Raw genomic sequence first — 16,863 nt, forward strand, 5'->3', positions numbered from 1 at the left:
TCTTTTAAAGATTTTATTTATTTATTTGACACACAGAGAGAGAGAGCACAAGTAGGCAGAGCAGCAGGCAGAGGGAGAAGGAGAAGCGACTCTCTGCTAAGCAGAAAGCCCAGTGAGGGACTAGATCCCAGGGTCCTGATCATGACCTGAGCCAAAGGCAGATGCCCAACTGACTGAGCCACCCAGAAGCCCTTAATTTTTTTTTTTTTAAGTAATCTCCACATCTAACATGGAGCTTGAACTCACGAACTTGAGATCAAGAGTAGCATGCTCTACTGACTCTAGGAAACCCAGTTTAATACTTTGAGATAAAACATTGCCTCTGCCTCACCTACGAGATACTTGGGAGCTGTTATGCTGGTTTTTTGTTTTGTTTTTAAAGATTTTACTTATTTATTCATGAGAGACACAGAGAGGCAGAGACACAGGCAGAGCCTCCCTGCAGGGAGCCTGATGTGGGACTTGACCCCAGGACCCTGGGGATCACGACCTGAGCCAAAGGCAGATGCTCAAGGTGGCTCAAGGGCTGAGCCACCCAGGTGCCGGGTGCTGGGTTTTGAGATACTAACAGCATCCTGGGTCCCACCCCTCGGGGGAGGGGAAACAACCCGAGATAAGACATCCTGCTGTGGGGACACCCATGGAAGGAAATCTGGCGAGGCCACATTAGAAGGCGGAAGGCTGGGGTTTTCAGGAATCTATAGGTATACACAGCCATGTGTATATACCTCAGGCCTGAGGTGTAAGGCCAGAGCAGGGCCCTGGGAACCGTGAACAATGCCACCCCAAGGGAACAGGGGGGGACATCTAGGATCCAGACTAACGGGATGAGACAAACACTGGACAATATTTATTGGACCGAGACTTATGTAATTGATCTTTGCAAGAACTGCAAAATTGTATGCAAAGTGTCCAAGTGTGGAAAAGGACGGTGTGAAGTGCCAACAGGGCTTTCTGTGCCCGCCCGACAAGGATTCCAGAGCCGAGCCGAGAAGGGCCTGTCCCTGGCAGGGGGACTCTGTTCTCCCCCACCCCCTCACCCCCCACCCCCGATGTAAAGAGAGGCCCCTGGGTCGGAAGTGTCTGCGTTCAGGGGCCATGGAAGAGGGCAGAGGAGGTGGCCTTTGGCCACCCACCTGCTTCCTATAAGATTGGAAGAGTTCATTCCATTCCCTTTGACCTTAGGAAGGTCTTTTCTTTTCTTTTCTTTTCTTTTCTTTTCTTTTCTTTTCTTTTCTTTTCTTTTCTTTTCTTTTCTTTTCTTTTTTTCTTTTCTTTCTTTTCTTTTCTTTCCTTTCTTTCTTTCTTTCTTTCTTTCTTTCTTTCTTTCTTTCTTTCCTTCCTTCCTTCCTTCCTTCTCTTTCTTTCTTCCCCAAGTTTGTCCTCAAATCCTTCTCATTCGTATTTACCTGAAACTAGAACATGGATCTTGATTATTGTGTTTGGACAAAACCAGACCTTTGAACTCACAGCACAGACCTCCAAAGGAATGTCACCGCCCAAGCAAGGACACAGAGGGTAGCTCACTCTCCCCTCCCGTGACCCGATTTGTTACTAAACAACCCTAACGATTCCAGCGGGACAGATTTCACAATCCCGCAGTGGGCACCTCCGTGTCCTGACAATCCATTCCGGCCCAGCCCCTGACCATGCGGCCAAAGCAGGGGCTCGCCTAACCTGGAACGCACCAGTTGCAGGTTCCTTGTGCTCACTTTTTTTTATTTTTATTTTTTTTTCTTAATTTTTATTTATTTATGATAGTCACACAGAGAGAGGCAGAGACACAGGCAGAGGGAGAAGCAGGCTCCATGCACCGGGAGCCCAACGTGGGATTTGATCCCGGATCTCCAGGATCGCGCCCTGGGCCAAAGGCAGGCGCTAAACTGCTGCGCCACCCAGGGATCCCCCTTGTGCTCACTTTATGTGTTTCAGAAGCATTGTGGGATGAATGAAACTGGTTGGTTGGCTTCCGGGTGGTCATTGGACTGGTCTTTTAACCTTTCTGTGAGTTTGAAAATAAAAATCGGTAGGGAGAAGAGGGAGGATATATGTAAATGTGCCAAGTTCCTCGTGTTTATACTGTGCATGGATTTTTTTTTTTTTAAGATTTTATTTATTTGAGAGAGAGCAAGAGAGAGAGGATAGCAGGGGGAGCGGCAGAGGCAGAAGGAGAAGCAGGCTCCCCGCTGAGCAGGGAGCTCAAGATGTAGGGTTTGACCCCAGGACTCTGGGATTAGCACCTGAGCCAAAGGCAGACACACATGACCTACCCAGCCACCCAGGTATCCCTCCTCTGCATGGATTCTTTTAAAACCTTGGATACACCTATCTATTTTTGAACCGTGTTTTCATAATTACGAATATGGATTAAGATGAGCATTTTAAATATTACTTGAATGTGAAAGATAGACTTAGAATAAAAAAAAAAAGCAGGTGGTGTTTCAAAGGTTCTGTGTTCATTCATTTCAAAGCAGAAGTGACAGTTCCCTTCCAAGGAGCTCCACACTACCAAGGTCATGGGTGCATGTCTTGGAGGTCACACTTCTCTAGAGAGAGCCACTTGGGCTTGGCCCTTTGTGTACTCACATTCCATAATTATCAGAAGCTGCTGCTAGAGGTCCCTTCTTGCATCCTGAACGCGTCAGCTCTGGAACAAACAGGAACAGATAGCAGAGCTCGCTGCCTGAAATAAACCGAGGGATGCATGGAGGTGCCTAAGCTTGATTTCTGAGTATGTATGTGCCTTTGCCTTTGCCTCAGCAACAGAGCCTTAGAAAATCGGAAATAGACTGCTTAGATAACACTGGTCTTTGAATTTTGCTGAATCCGACTTTTTTTTTTTTATTTGCCTTTATTTCTTTGCACCACTGTGAACCCTACTGGGAAAGAATGTCAAATCATTTCGAGGAATTTCATGATGTGAGATAACTCCTTTGATTTTCTTTTCTTTTCTTTTTCTTTTCTTTTTTTTTTTTTTTTTGTCTCAGCCCTCACATTTAAATTTCTGGAAGACACAAATAGTTTTGAATCAGTGTCTAATGAGTGGTGTGGCAATGAAAGGTAGAAGAAAGTGGGGGTGTTTTAATTACATCATTTTATTGAATTAATACAGTGATTAAAAGACACCAAAAACCTGGGCTCCTGCTTGGGTGGCTCCGTCAGTTAAGCATCTGACTCTTGATTTCGACTCAGGTCATGATCTCAGGGTCAGGAGATCGAGCCCTGTGTTGGGCTGTGTGCTGGCTGTGGAGCCTGCTGGGGATTCTCTCCCTCTGCTTCTCTCTCTCTCTCAAAAAAAAATTTTTTTTAGAAGAGACCAAAACTATTTTACATTGTAGACACACTGATAAACTAAAAGTATGTTATGAAACTAAAAAGAAATTTGTAGCTCAATTACCCAAACTTGCTAAACTCACGTGCTGTAATGCATTCGTTAAGCCATGTAAGGGCGGGCCGTGTCTCAGAAACTGTAGTTGTTTGATGATTATGATAGAACAATAAATGAGTATCCTAGTGAAGCTGCGTCCTATTGTCCTTTAGCCATTGGGCCAGTTTAAAAACAGACTCCTCCCTCCTCCATGATGTCACACCATCGCAGGAACCCAGAATCCAAGGCTGGAGAGGGAACTATGTAGTAGGGCCAAGGTCGAGAATGCGGATTTGGAGAGACGGGGGGGTGGAAAGGGTGTTCTTTCCCGCAGCTTTAAAGAGAATAGTGCCTTTGACAGATCAAGCTTGACTTTTACTTTTACTTAATGTTTTAGATTTTTATTTTTAAGTCATCTCCACCCAACATGGAGCTTGAACTCACAACCCTGAGATCAAGAGTTGCATGCTCTACCCACTGAGCCAGTCAGGCACCCCAATTGTGATTTTTATTCTAATGCAGCAAATATTTATTGCTATTATTACACTATTAATAGGTCGTGTGTTGACAACACATGAATACTATCTCACTTAAATCTTATAATAGAAACATTTATTGCTATGTATTGAGGCTATTATTACTGTGTCTTAAGGCTATAAGCCTATGTATTGAGGCATAATATCAAAACAGAATTTAGTGAACCCTGCTGAGAAGTGGGAGCACTCAGATGTCTCCACTTGCTCCTTGTTCAGCTTCACCAGAAGGTTGTGACTGCAGAAGAACCAGGAACTGCAGACATCAGTAATTGCTTCTGTTCTTTATTGCAGATGAGCTCATTGGATTCTCCTATTTTGCTGTCACATTAAAATTCACAGATCTTGTTTAAAATACAAAACCACGTATTTTTAACTTTAAGGGAAAATAAAGGATTTTCAGTAGTAACTTTGCACAACAATTTTCTTTTTAATTTTTTTAAGAAGATTTTATTTATTTGACAGAGAAAAGAGAGAGCCCAAGTAGGGGGAGCAGCAGGCAGAGGCTTCTGTCTCTGCTGGGAGCCCAATGTGGGGCTTGATCCCAGGACTCTGAGATCATGACCTGAGCCAAAGGCAGAGGCTTAACTAACTGAGCCACCCAGGTGCCCCCCACAAAACAATTTTTGAGATGACTTTGAATGTAACCCCCATGTAGAATGTGACTTCCTAATAATATATTTTTTTCTTTTTTGCCAGGCCGACTAGAAGATCAATATATAATTCGATTTATTAAAGAAAAAGTGAAATCTATGCCTTGCAGGAATCAAGGTTATATTTTGGATGGATTCCCAAAGACCTATGATCAAGCTAAAGACCTGTTCAATCGTAAGTTTAAGTGTTCTCTTTATTTTTATTTTTATTTTAAGATTTTATTTATTTTTTCACAATAGACATAGAGAGAGAGAAAGAGGCAGAGACACAGGCAGAGGGAGAAGCAGGCTCCATGCAGGGAGCCTGACGTAGGACTTGATCCCGGGACTTCAGGATCGCGCCCTGGGCCAAAGGCAGGCGCTAAACCGCTGAGCCACCCAGGGATCCCCCTGTTCTCTTTATTTTTATTAAACTTTTCTTTCTTTCTTTGTGTAAACTCTACCTCCAACATGGGGCTTGAACTCACTACCCCAAGATCAAGAGCCCCCTGCTTTGTGGACTGAGCCAACCAGGTGTCCCTCCTTCATTTGAGTGTTTACATTCAGATTAGTTGCAATGTATCATCGTAATACTCAGTTAAAAATTGAAAATCAGAGAGAGACTGTGGCTGAAATACATGCTTTTCTATTTATGGTTAGTTTTCATCAGTGACTTCTAGTTAAAATATTTAAAATTTTTTGCCATGCTGTCTGTACTGATAACATGTAATAAACACAACGATGTAAATTTTGTTTTGTTAGAAGAAGATGAGGAAGAAGAAGAAGAAGTCAGAGGCAAAATGTTGCCCTTTGATAAATTAATCATACCTGGTAAGTTTAGAGTATTTCTTGAAGGTCATATTTAAAAGAATGCTATTGTATACCTGAACCATCTTTTAGCAGATCTCTCTCTCTTTTAAAGAAAAAAGGTACAGCGATACTCTTAAACAAAATTCTCAAACTAGAGAATGTATGGAGGGCACACATCAGGAATACCAAATTCTGAAACGGACAGAAGCCCCTTTGAGAATGTTCTTTTCTGCTGCTGCCTCCAGGAACAAAGCACAGGGTGGCCGGTCCCCTGATATCTTGACTTCAGAGTCAGTTGGCAAGACCACCAGGGACTAGACCCTTCCTACTGTTTTAGGTGCTAGCCATGCCATCATCTGCTCCCTCTTTCCCAAATCCAGGATTGAGACTGGGCAGGTGCAGAGCTTCTAAGTTCACTATTCTCGTAAATAGACATTGCACAATGTCCTCTTGGAAGTAAAGTGTAAACAATTTATTCCATGAAAAAAGATTTGCTGAGTACACGGCAGTCATTTCTTGTGACCTTGCCTTGAACTTTTAAAGTTTTTTTTTTTTAAGAGTTTATTTATTTATTCATTAGTGACACAGAGAGAGAGAGAGAGAGAGGCAAAGGGAGAAGCAGGCTCCCTGCAGGGAGCCTGATGCAGGACTCGATCCCAGGATCCTGGAATCACAACCTGAGCCAAAGGCAGACAGACATTCAACTACTGAGCCACCCAGGGACCCTAAAGGTTTTTTTTTTTTTTTAATCTTTATTTTAATCTTTTAAAAAAATTTATTTTATTTTTAATCTTTATTTTAATCTTATTTATTTATTTATTTATTTGGGAGAGAGAGAGAGCATGAGCAGGGGAGCAGCAGAGGGAGAGGGAGAAGCAGATTCCCTACTGAGCAGGGAGCTGGATGCGGGGGCTCAATCTGGGACTCTGGGATCATGACCTGAGCTGAAGGGAGATGCCCAACTGACTGAGCCACCCAGATGCCCCTAAAGTTGTTGTTGTTGTTTTTTTAATCAGTTTGCATGCAGTATCATCATAGGAAACACAAAAACAGTTTTTTTCAGCAACTGAGCCCAAGGTGATCACTTGGGCAGCGGGGATCACTGCTCACCTACGTCAGAGTCCCCACAGGAGTGAGTGTATGGCTGTTATCCTCTCCCCTTGGTCCAGGAACAGTTTTCCATGGAGCTTCTGGCAGCACTGGGGCCACGAGAAAGCAGTCATCCTCGGGATGGACACTTAGGGTTTGTTTGCCTGGGGGCCCTGAAGCCTGGAGTGGGAACTTGCAATACCAAAGGGGTGGGTTGTTTGGGAGTTCCATTAATGTATGCATTGGGCTCAGAGAAAGTTAAAAAGTAAAATTGATTAAATAACACAGTCTGTCTAGTTTATAAGCATCTATCACTTCTGGGCAACATTCATTCATTGCAAATCCCATCGTAAATCCTCACACCCTCACTGGGGCAGTGAACCTGACCATTCATTGGTCCTGTGCTGGGAATTGCACAAAATAGGAACTAGTTGAACCTTTGCACGGTCCTGCCAGGCCGGAGTTACTCCCATGGTTACCTGATCCAGAAGCCAAAGCCCAGAGACTTACCGAACGCCACTGCTCTGGTAAATGGAATGGCTTAAATTCAAACTCGGTTTTCTCTTTGCACTGCCTCCAAAACACAGAATTAATGAAACCCCTCCAGGAAATGGAATCACAAGTGTGCAACGGTAAAAGGTTCTTAACCTTGATCCACTGGGATGCCCTCTCTCTGTTGGATGTGGTCCAAACGTGTTGAACATGTCCTCTGTTTGGAATGTTTAGTTTGTTCCTAGTAAATTATCCTCTTTCTGGAAATTGTCATTATTTTCTGTCTTCCTGGAAGAAATTAGAGGATTGCCTCATTTGTAACTGTGGGATTTTAATACAGGGATGTGGCTAAGTGAGAACACAAGAGGTTAATGCCATTGAAAGGAGGGTTCCCAGAGCAGGGGGGGTCCGCACCATGCTGTCGCGTGCGGGAAGTGCCAGGCTTGCTCAAGAGGCAGGAAGAAGCAGGAGGGATGTCTAGGCCATTGCCTTATTGGAGTTTCTGTGGGAAAGGCAAGGCGGGGCCAAGTAAACAGTGTTTTTTAGAGGATTGGCTAGTTTGAGCCAATTCCAGTAGCTTTTGCTCTCTAGTTGCCTGGTACCTGGCTCTGGGATGATTTGAGGCAGGGTAAATATTGGCTTGGTATGTGTGACTTATAAATATGGAGTAAAATCTTCAAAAAAAAGTAAAGAAAAAGAAATAAATATGGGGTAGTCATCCTGTATATGAGGGGCATGATCCTGAGTAAGTAGTGGAGTATCTTTAGGAATTATCCAGTCCTGAAAAGGGCAGTCTCCCTCCAGGTCTGTAAGGCTCCCCTGAAATCAGAATATCATTAGATATAGAAAATAACATAATTAATACAAGTCTCCATGCTTGACTTGAGTGACAAAACATTTGAATCTATGGTGATGCAGTTATAGGTGGTATTATCTCTCCTTGATAAACCATTGCATTTTACAACTGCTGCTAGCCTGCATCCAGCTCAGTTATTTTCAAATCTCCTCACTGAAGTAGACAAGATTAAAGTTATACCTGCTTGGGGTGCCTGGCTTCGCTGGTAGACCACACCACTCTTGATCTCAGGGTCATGGATTTCCACATTGGAGATGGAGCCTACTTTAAGTATAAATAAATAAGTACATTTGTGCCTGCTTGATGAATATGGAAAAAATGTTTTAAAACACAGATTTTGGGGGCACCTGGGTTGCTTAGTTTTTGAGCATCTGCCTTCAACTCAGGTCATGATCCCAGGGTCCTGGGATCGAGTTCCACGTCAGGCTCCCTGCAGGGAGCCTGCTTCTCCTTCTGCCTGTAACTCTGCCTCTCTCTGTATGTCTCTCATGAATAAATAAATAAAATATTTAAAAAACAAAAACAAAACCCCACAAATTTTCAGGGGCACCTGGGTGGCTCAGTTGGTTAAGTGTCCAAATCATAATTTTGGCTCAGGTCATTGATCTCATGGGTCATTAAGTCAAGCCCTGTGTCAAGCTCAGTGGGGAGTTTGCTTGAGATGCTTTCTCTCCCTTTCAAGTAAATAAATCTTTTTTTAAAAAAAAGTACAGGGCAGCCTGGGTGGCTCAGCGGTTTGGCGCCTGCCTTCGGCCCAGGGTGTGATCCTGGAAACCCGGGATCGAGTCCCACATCGGGCTCCCTGCATGGAGCCTGCTTCTCCCTCTGCCTGTGTCTGTGCCTCTCTCTCTCTGTGTCTCTCATGAATAAATAAAGAAAATCTTAAAAAAAAAAAGTACAGATTTTCATATCACTCTAGATAGTCAAACACAGTGACCTCCTTGTTAAGTACAATCTTACCAAGCAAAAATCTGTTACTTGCTATTTGTAGTTAGCCAGTACAAAGACAATAGATGTTCCTATATTTTAAAGACTTATTTATTTGTTTATTTGAGAGAGAGCGCATGAGCAGGGGGAGGAGCAGAGAGAAAAAGAGAATCCCAAGCACACTCTGAGCTAAGTGGGAAGTGAACATGGGGTTCAGTCTCACAATCCTGAGATCATGACCTGAGCCAAAATCAAGAATTGGATGCTCAACTGACTGAGCCAGCCAGTAGATGTTCTGAATAATTATCTTGAGATACTGCAAAATCCTGAAGTTCTGTCTGAATCATAAGAGAGAAAGGACTTAAAAAAAAAAAAAAAAAAAAAAGAGAGAGAAAGGACTTTTAATATCATCTGGGGGCACCTGGCTGGCTCAGTCAGTACAGCACTCAACTCTTGATCTTGGGATCATGAGTTCAAGCCCCACCTTGGGTGTAGAGCTTATCAATCAATCAATCATCCATTGGGAAATATATTTCATCATGCTAAAATTCTCTGAAAGTTGGAAGCAAAATACATCACTCAGTGTTCATAGTTATTTGATTATTTGGAATCTTCCTTCTTCCAATCACTGGGGAAAAGAAATACAGCCTTGTATTTTTTGTTTAAGATTTATTTGAGAGAGGACACAAGCACACAGAGGCAGAGGGAGAAGGAGAAGCAGACTCCCCACTGAGCAGGGAGCCCGACAAGGGGCTCAATTCCAGGACCCCGAGATCATGACCCAAACCGAAGGCAGATGCTTACCCTACTGAGCCACCCAGGGACCCCCAGCATCATATTTTAAAATTCTTAGATTACAAACAGAATTATTAATTTTTCTTTTTTTAAAAAAAGATTTATTTATTTATTCATGATAGAGAGAGAGAGAGGCAGAGACACAGGCAGAGGGAGAAGCAGGCTCCATGCCAGGAGCCCAATGTGGGACTTGATCCTGGGACTCCAGGATCGCGCCCCGGGCTGAAGGCAGGCGCTAAACCGCTGAGCCACCCAGGGATCCCCCAGAATTATTAATTTTTCATCTAAATGCCTGGCATCATGGAGCTTAACTAGATTCAAATTCCAGTGATTTTATGGACATATTTTCTTTTTAAAGATTTTTTTATTTATTTGAGAGAGAGAGACAGAGATCACGACAGAGATAGGGAGAGAAAGATTGAGTGGGGAGGAGAGGGAGAAGGAGGCTCACCGCTGAGCAGGGAGCCCAACTCTGGGCTCGATCCCAGGATCCCGGGATCATGACCTGAGCCAAAGGCAGACGCTTAACCGACTGAGCCACCCTGGCATCCCCATTGACATAATTTCAATCTAAATACTATACCAGCATTTTGGAGGTCCAGCTACCTCCTCTCCTTTTCAAAATATAGCCATTCATGAAAATCAAATGATCAAAGATGAGCATCTAAACTAAATGAAAATAGGTCAGAATAGTGGCAGGATCAGACTACCAATTATGAATTTATTGGATCTTTCCACCAGTTCTGTCCTCAACCTTTATTTTCATTGCTCACACGAAGCAGATGGTACCAAGGGGTGTCCACTTGCCCCATGGGCACATTCTGCTCTGGGATCTGCTCAGTAATACTCTTCTTTTCTCACTCACTCAAAAAATCTTGTTAGAATGCATTTGAGTGAAAGTGGCATTTATTAGGTGGCAAACTAATACAATTTAATTTATTAACTTATTTATCTTTAAATGTTCCAATAAAACTTGATTAACAAAATCAGATGATGGGCCGGATTTGGCCCACGGGGAGCCAATACAATCCTAGGATAAAAATGAAAACAGTCCCATGCTTTGTGACTCTTACAGGTAGCAAGTTATTTGGGATACACGTGGTTAATGATCGGGGCACCCACGTACTCTGACCATGTTGAGAACACCTGAGAATAGTAACTCACCTAGAAAGTCTTTTTCACTGATGTGCACTTTAATCATTCGTTCACTCAACAAATGTCCACTGAACTTATACTAGAAGCTGGAGGAACAGCTGGTTTCATAATTTATTTTTAAAAATATGTTATTTATTTATTCATGAGAGACACAGGGAGAGAGAGAGGCAGAGACACATGCAGAGGGGGAGCAGGCTCCATGCAGGGAGCCCGACATGGGACTTGATCCTGGGTCTCCAGGATCATGCCCTGGGCTGAAGGCTGCGCTAAACCGCTGAGCCACCAGGGCTCCCCTTTCATATTTTATTTTATTTATTTATTTATTTATTATTTATTTTTTTTTTAATTTTTATTTACTTATGATAGGCACACAGTGAGAGAGAGAGGCAGAGACACAGGCAGAGGGAGAAGCAGGCTCCATGCACCGGGAGCCTGACGTGGGATTCGATCCCGAATCTTCAGGATCGCGCCCTGGGCCAAAGGCAGGCGCTAAACCGCTGCGCCACCCAGGGGAGCCCTCCCCTTTCATATTTTAGAAGAAAATCATAGGTGGGTGAAATGATCCCCATCATTAATCTGAGTCCCGCGTCAAACATCAGATAAGTGCTGTGTTAAATGGAAGGCAGGTGCTTCCTAGCCAATTGCAGAAAGTGAGAAGAGAGCTGGATCCTTGGGGGATTACATTCCCAAGGGGAGTCCTTGTTTTTATTAATTTGCCAAATTGGCCATCAGTTCACCCAGCTGCTAGTCTCTGGCAGCCTTGGGTGCTGTGCTGGCAAGGAGGTGGGGTGGGGGTTGACGAGGAGGTGGTTGATGTCACAGGGTTATCAGAGATGCACTAATTCTGATTTCTGCTGCTTTTACTTACTGGATTTGTTTTTATTCAATGATTAGATTTGCTACTAATTGTCATTAGATATTTGCTATTTCTAGTTTCTGCTGCTTTTGTTAAAAGGAGGGAAGGAAGGAAAGATAGAGGAAGGAAGAAAGGGGGGGAATAGAAAAATAACAGATCTCATAAAATACTATGGCCAATGGTTGGGCCTCATAGGGGATGGTGTCTGGAAATGTCAGTGATTTTTATCTATTTATCCTCCATGAGAGGCAGCAAGAAGGCCAATTTGTCATGAGGTCCAGGCTGGTTACCAGACATTTCAGGTAAGCACTGGCCCAGCCACGAGCACCTGCTAGTCAGCCCTTTCATCTGTGGGTTAATTCAGGAGCCTCTCTCCCTTAGAGTTCGTTTGTGCGCTGGACGCCTCGGATGAGTTCCTGAAGGAGCGGGTGATGAACCTTCCCGAGAGCATCGTGGCGGGGACCCACTACAGCCAGGACCGCTTCCTCCGGGCTCTGAGCAACTATCGGGATCTCAATACTGAAGATGAGACGGTCTTGAACTATTTCGATGAAATTGAAATCCACCCGATACATATTGGTATGAAATGAACCCAAGACTAAGGTGAATGTGAAGAACCACTGCCAAGTGTCAGGACCCCCAGGCACCCCCTGGTGCATGCCTATCATAGGGCTGACAGGGTTGGGGGGTGATGGGGAAGCCTAACTATGTCCCCAGGGCCAGGAGGTCACAGGATCAGCAGGGCATTCCTCCTGGAGAATCCTTCTCCTTGAGGATTTGGTGGTGTGTGTGTGTGGGGGGGGAGCAGGTATTGTTATATGAAAATGTATTGGATATGTTATGAAACCAAATGCCAAGTTGGCATTTTTTTAAAAGGACACTTCAGAGATACGTGTATTTGCTGTTGACTGCTTTGGGGCAGCATTTTGTCCCCATAGCACTGTAGGGCACTGGTGTTCATCACAGAGTGCCTCCTGGCCTTTACACTGGCCATCTGATCCCCACAGCTACTACTCCGAAAGCAATTTGTTTTTCAGGGCATTCCTCTTTGTTTCCAGTAAACACTTAACTCAGATCTTAGCACCCAGCAGGCACTCAGTAAATAGGAGGACATGTCATCAACCTCATGGTGGTCATCATTGTTCCTAGCTCCAAATCTCAGCTGTCATAGGTGTTTCTGTCCCCTTGGCTTGGTGAACCACTGAACTTCCTTTCTGGTTTCCTGGATCTTGACATTTCTTCCTCCCCTGGGTTTGGTAGAAAACCCCTAGCCTGGTGGAAGCCTAGTGGCCAGGCTGACTCCTTGGGGCTCTCAGGGTCTCTCTTTACCCTCAAGAGCCAGATGGGACAGCGTTTTGACCCTAGGGTACTGGGAGGTGTAGAGCCAAGGAACCATGTCTGCATGAGACAGGAGAGCTGATTTCAGATCTGGTTCTGCTTCAATGTTCTCATCTGTGGAACAGGGAAGTAATCCCTGGCCTGTAAGAGTTGTTACAAATGTGAGCTCAGAGATAGGAATTGTCTGGCACACCGGAAAATTCAACAATTCATTCACTGGTAACTAACTTTGTTATTTACTACCAACACTAAGGCATAAAATAATGTGCTATTTAAAAAACATTTATTTATTCATGAGAGACACAGAAAGAGAGGCAGAGACACAGGCAGAGGGAGAAGCAGGCTCCCCACAAGGAACCCGATGTGGGACTCAATCCTGGGAATCCAGGATCAGGCCCTGAGCCAAAGGCAGATGCTCAACTGCTGAGCCACCCAGGCATCCCAAAATAGTGTGCTATTAAGCAATGAAAAGATAACACAATTTATAAATCTGCTTCACACCTGTGGAAGTGAGTGGGTTTTGTCCTCATCTGGATGTGTCTGTGCACATTGGAAATGTGTTTTATTTTTATTTTTTTAAGATTTTATTTATTTGAGATACAGTGAGTGAGAGAAAGCATGAGAGGAGGTGGTGGTGGGAGCAACGGAGAGGGAGAAGCAGGCTCCTCGCTGAGCAGGGAGCCTGATGTGGGGCTCGATCCCAGGACCCCGAGTTGAAGGTGGTTGCTTCACCCACTGAGGTGCCCCTGGACACACATTTTACACATAAAACCTTAGGATTTGAATCTACCAGTATGGAAAGTAGCTCACCTTGTTTGCTTAGAGAACTGGGAGAGAATGGTGAGCAAATTTCACAAAAACAGTGATTGCCGTCTTTTCCGTAAAGCTCAAAAAGTTATTTATGGAGAATCAAGAGACTCCCCCCAACCCCGCCCCGCCACGCCCCCGCCCGCGGGAGAAGTGTTGAGAAAGAACTGATGGGGAGGAATGGATGAGTGGTCATTATGTTCCTGTCTCATTCTGTGCCTGTCACATTTGGCCTCGTCTCCACCCTGACACTCAGGAGAGGACATAAAAGGGGAGGGAGAAATGGATCTTAGGGATGGATGTGGGGGAAGGTGTCAAGGTCAGGAATGCAGACAAGCCTCAGAAGGATCAGGAACGGGGCTGGCATCTGCATTCTCCCTCTGCACTTCTGGACTCCTCTTCTCCCTTGGGAGTCTTTTTCCCTGGCTCTTTGGACCAGCAACTCTCCTCCCTCACCCATGTAGTGGACGGGGGCCACCCCACAACCCAAGGGTTTCCACATCACCCTGGGAGCCAAGCCTAGAGCTACCAGACTTTCTGCCCTAATAACACATCCCTAGAAGGACAAATCCGAGATCGTGGTTTGAGCAGATTCCCACCCCCAACCAGGGTCAGGGCAGAGGAAGTACTGGTTTGGGCAGCACTATTCTCCAAAAGTGAGCCTCTTCAAAAGTGTTTCAGAGCACTTTCAAGGACATCAAGTTGTATTACTCTGTTAGAGAAATCGGGAGAAACACACTTAAATGTCATAGTGCAGGAAACAGGTGTAATATATGAGTTTTATTTTGTTTGCTTTTGGTGGCTTACTTCCTCAACCACCACCTGATACACTGGCTCAGTTCTTCACCTCTTCCCCCACAGAAGCTTGAGGTGCCTCTAGTCTGGGTCAAGGTCCTACTGTAGGAACATAGGAAGGGGGCATGGCAGTGGGTGTGCCTGGGGGCAGGATGACAAGAAGGTCCTTTCCTGTAGGAAGGTCTGAGGTGCTGAAAACCAAAATCTTCCACCGCAAAACCTTCTTTGCAGGCACCTTCCAAGCAAACCCAAGAGGGTGATGTAGGATTTCCTGTACCTACTTGGTGGAGAAACCCATTGTTTACCAACAACTGCTTTCTTTTTTTTTTTTTTTTTTTGGTCTTGATATTGACATTACTCAGACATTCTGGAATTTGGACTTTTGCCTATTCAAGTAGGCTAACTGAAATGGCTTGTTTTTCTTATGAATTAAAAATGTGTCCCAGAATCATTGATTCTTAGAAACAGAAAACAAAAGAAACATGGGGGAAAGCCTGCTTGGCTTCCAGCAAGTACAGGACTTCCTCCTGTGGAAACCCTCACAGAAGCATCCAGGGATGGAGAAGCTTTTTTTTTTTTTTTTTTTTTGGTTGGTTGGTTGTTTTGAGGAGGTCCATTCCCTCCCTGATCCCCATTCAAAATCAACATTGTCACAGCTCAGAGACTGAGCCTCAGCCTTCCCGCGCCCCATGACTCCCAGACACAGGGCTGATACTCACCAGCAAGATAAGAAATTCTGAATTGTGCTGGCCACTGGGACAAGAAAGCCCAATGTGGTAATTTCCATAACTTACCATGGGATGTTTATATTAACAAAGAATTTTCCCGAATATGGTCTCAGAGGATGTTGCAGAATCTAAGTATGTGGTGACCTCCTTCCTCTCTCCTGGTCTTTAAAGATGTAGGAAAACTTGAAGACTCTCAGAACAGACTTGCCATCAAACAGCTCATCAAAGAGATTGGGGAGCCTCGAAATTATGGTTTAACGGATGAAGAAAAGGCAGAAGAGGAGCGGAGGGCTGCCGAGGAACGGCTGGCCAGGGAGATGATGGAGGAAGCAGAGCGTGAGCACAAGGAAGCCATGGAAATGGCCGAGAAGATGGCTCGCTGGGAGGAGTGGGTGAGTGAGTGTGTGTGGGGGTCTGGGGTGGGGGTGCCCAGCCACTTAGGCCAGCTGCACTTGCCATCCTGCTCGTAGTGAAAGATCATGGAAATACCCCAACACATTTTGGTTTTGGTTTATTTTTGGTTTTGGTTTGTTTTGTCATATGACCATTTCCTAAAAGATGCCCATGGTCTTTTGCTTGGTGTGAGTGATCACAGTAATAGTAACTAGCCATCACCAGGAGTATTGATTTCCCAGATCCTAGTAAATGGGTCACATTGTGCTTCATGCCAACCTCAGGATTACATCTGATTTTCCTCCATTGACCCATCTCACCTGGGTGGTCAGCCTCATTGACCCTCTCAATTCATCCAATCACTGAGTCTTATCTATTCTGCTTCCAAAAATTGCACTCGGATCCACCCACAGCTCCTCACTTCTGATCAGGGGCAGGGGTTCTCACCAGAATTACGGTGCCTACTCATTGGTCTTCCCACGGTGCCACTCGTGCTCCTGTCCCTCCCCAGCCTGTTCCCAGCAGTCCTTCTAACATACAGATCCACGCGGGCCATGCCCTGTTGAAAACACTTTATAGGCTTCCTTCACCGTGAAACCAAAGTCCAAACTCATCATCACGGCTCTCAAGGTTCTTGGTGACCTGGCTGCTTCTAATGTTTCCCAATGCGTTTGAACAATACACCATCTGCCTAACTTGCTTACTTGCTTTAAGTCTTTGGTACAGTCATCTTTCCAATGAAGCCTTTCCCGGACACCATATTTAAGATTTCAACCCCTGCCACTCCCCACAGTACGTTATACTTCCTTTTATACTCTGCAGTTTCCCTCTTTGCACGTATTCTAAAGGACTAAATATTTTATATATTTATCTTGTCGTCTTTTCTCTGCACAGAATTTAAATTACATGAGGACAAGGACTTTTGTCTATGTTGTTCGTGGCTGTATTTCCAATGCCAAGGATGGTACCTGGCACATAACAGACACTCAACAAATATTTGCAGAAGGAAGGGGAGATGAAGGAAAGATGTCCTTATGCACACATCTTGGGGTGCCTTGTTATCTCCTTAGGATGGATTCCTAAATTTTGTTAGGTCAGACTATACATGGCTTAATTTTTGATACCTATTTCAAAAGTCCCTTCCAGCAAGGGTAAAGCAGTTCACACCTTGTCTACCAGTGGCTCTCTCTACTCCTCCTCCAACCCTGCTTGGTCAGTTGTGCTCATGAATATCAACCTGATAAAGAAAACCCCATCCTACTGCTTTAATGTTCATCTCTCTGGTCAGGA

At 44.5% G+C, this 16,863-nt stretch overlaps 1 protein-coding gene and 1 long non-coding RNA gene across 5 annotated transcripts in view; one reads left to right on the forward strand and one right to left on the reverse strand.

The window, feature by feature from the left end:
- AK7 (adenylate kinase 7) overlaps positions 1 to 16,863 on the forward strand; it is a 75,973-nt gene that overhangs the window by 56,595 nt on the left and 2,515 nt on the right. For 3 of the 4 annotated variants that reach the window (XM_072839859.1, XM_072839861.1, XM_072839862.1), the window contains 4 exons: positions 4,600 to 4,728; positions 5,295 to 5,363; positions 11,894 to 12,091; positions 15,352 to 15,572. In XM_072839859.1, the coding sequence (XP_072695960.1) occupies positions 4,600 to 4,728; positions 5,295 to 5,363; positions 11,894 to 12,091; positions 15,352 to 15,572 (617 nt within the window). The remainder of the gene's footprint in view (positions 1 to 4,599; positions 4,729 to 5,294; positions 5,364 to 11,893; positions 12,092 to 15,351; positions 15,573 to 16,863) is intronic. The other variant, XM_072839860.1, reaches the window with a different exon arrangement.
- Positions 1,350 to 8,578, reverse strand: LOC140640452 (uncharacterized). The gene is made up of 3 exons (XR_012037179.1): positions 7,960 to 8,578; positions 6,453 to 7,211; positions 1,350 to 1,415 (listed from the first exon to the last, which is right to left on the reverse strand). It is a non-coding gene; the product is annotated as an uncharacterized lncRNA (long non-coding RNA).

The sequence above is a fragment of the Canis lupus genome, chromosome 9 (assembly GCF_048164855.1).
Source record: "Canis lupus baileyi chromosome 9, mCanLup2.hap1, whole genome shotgun sequence".
Lineage (NCBI taxonomy): Eukaryota > Metazoa > Chordata > Mammalia > Carnivora > Canidae > Canis > Canis lupus.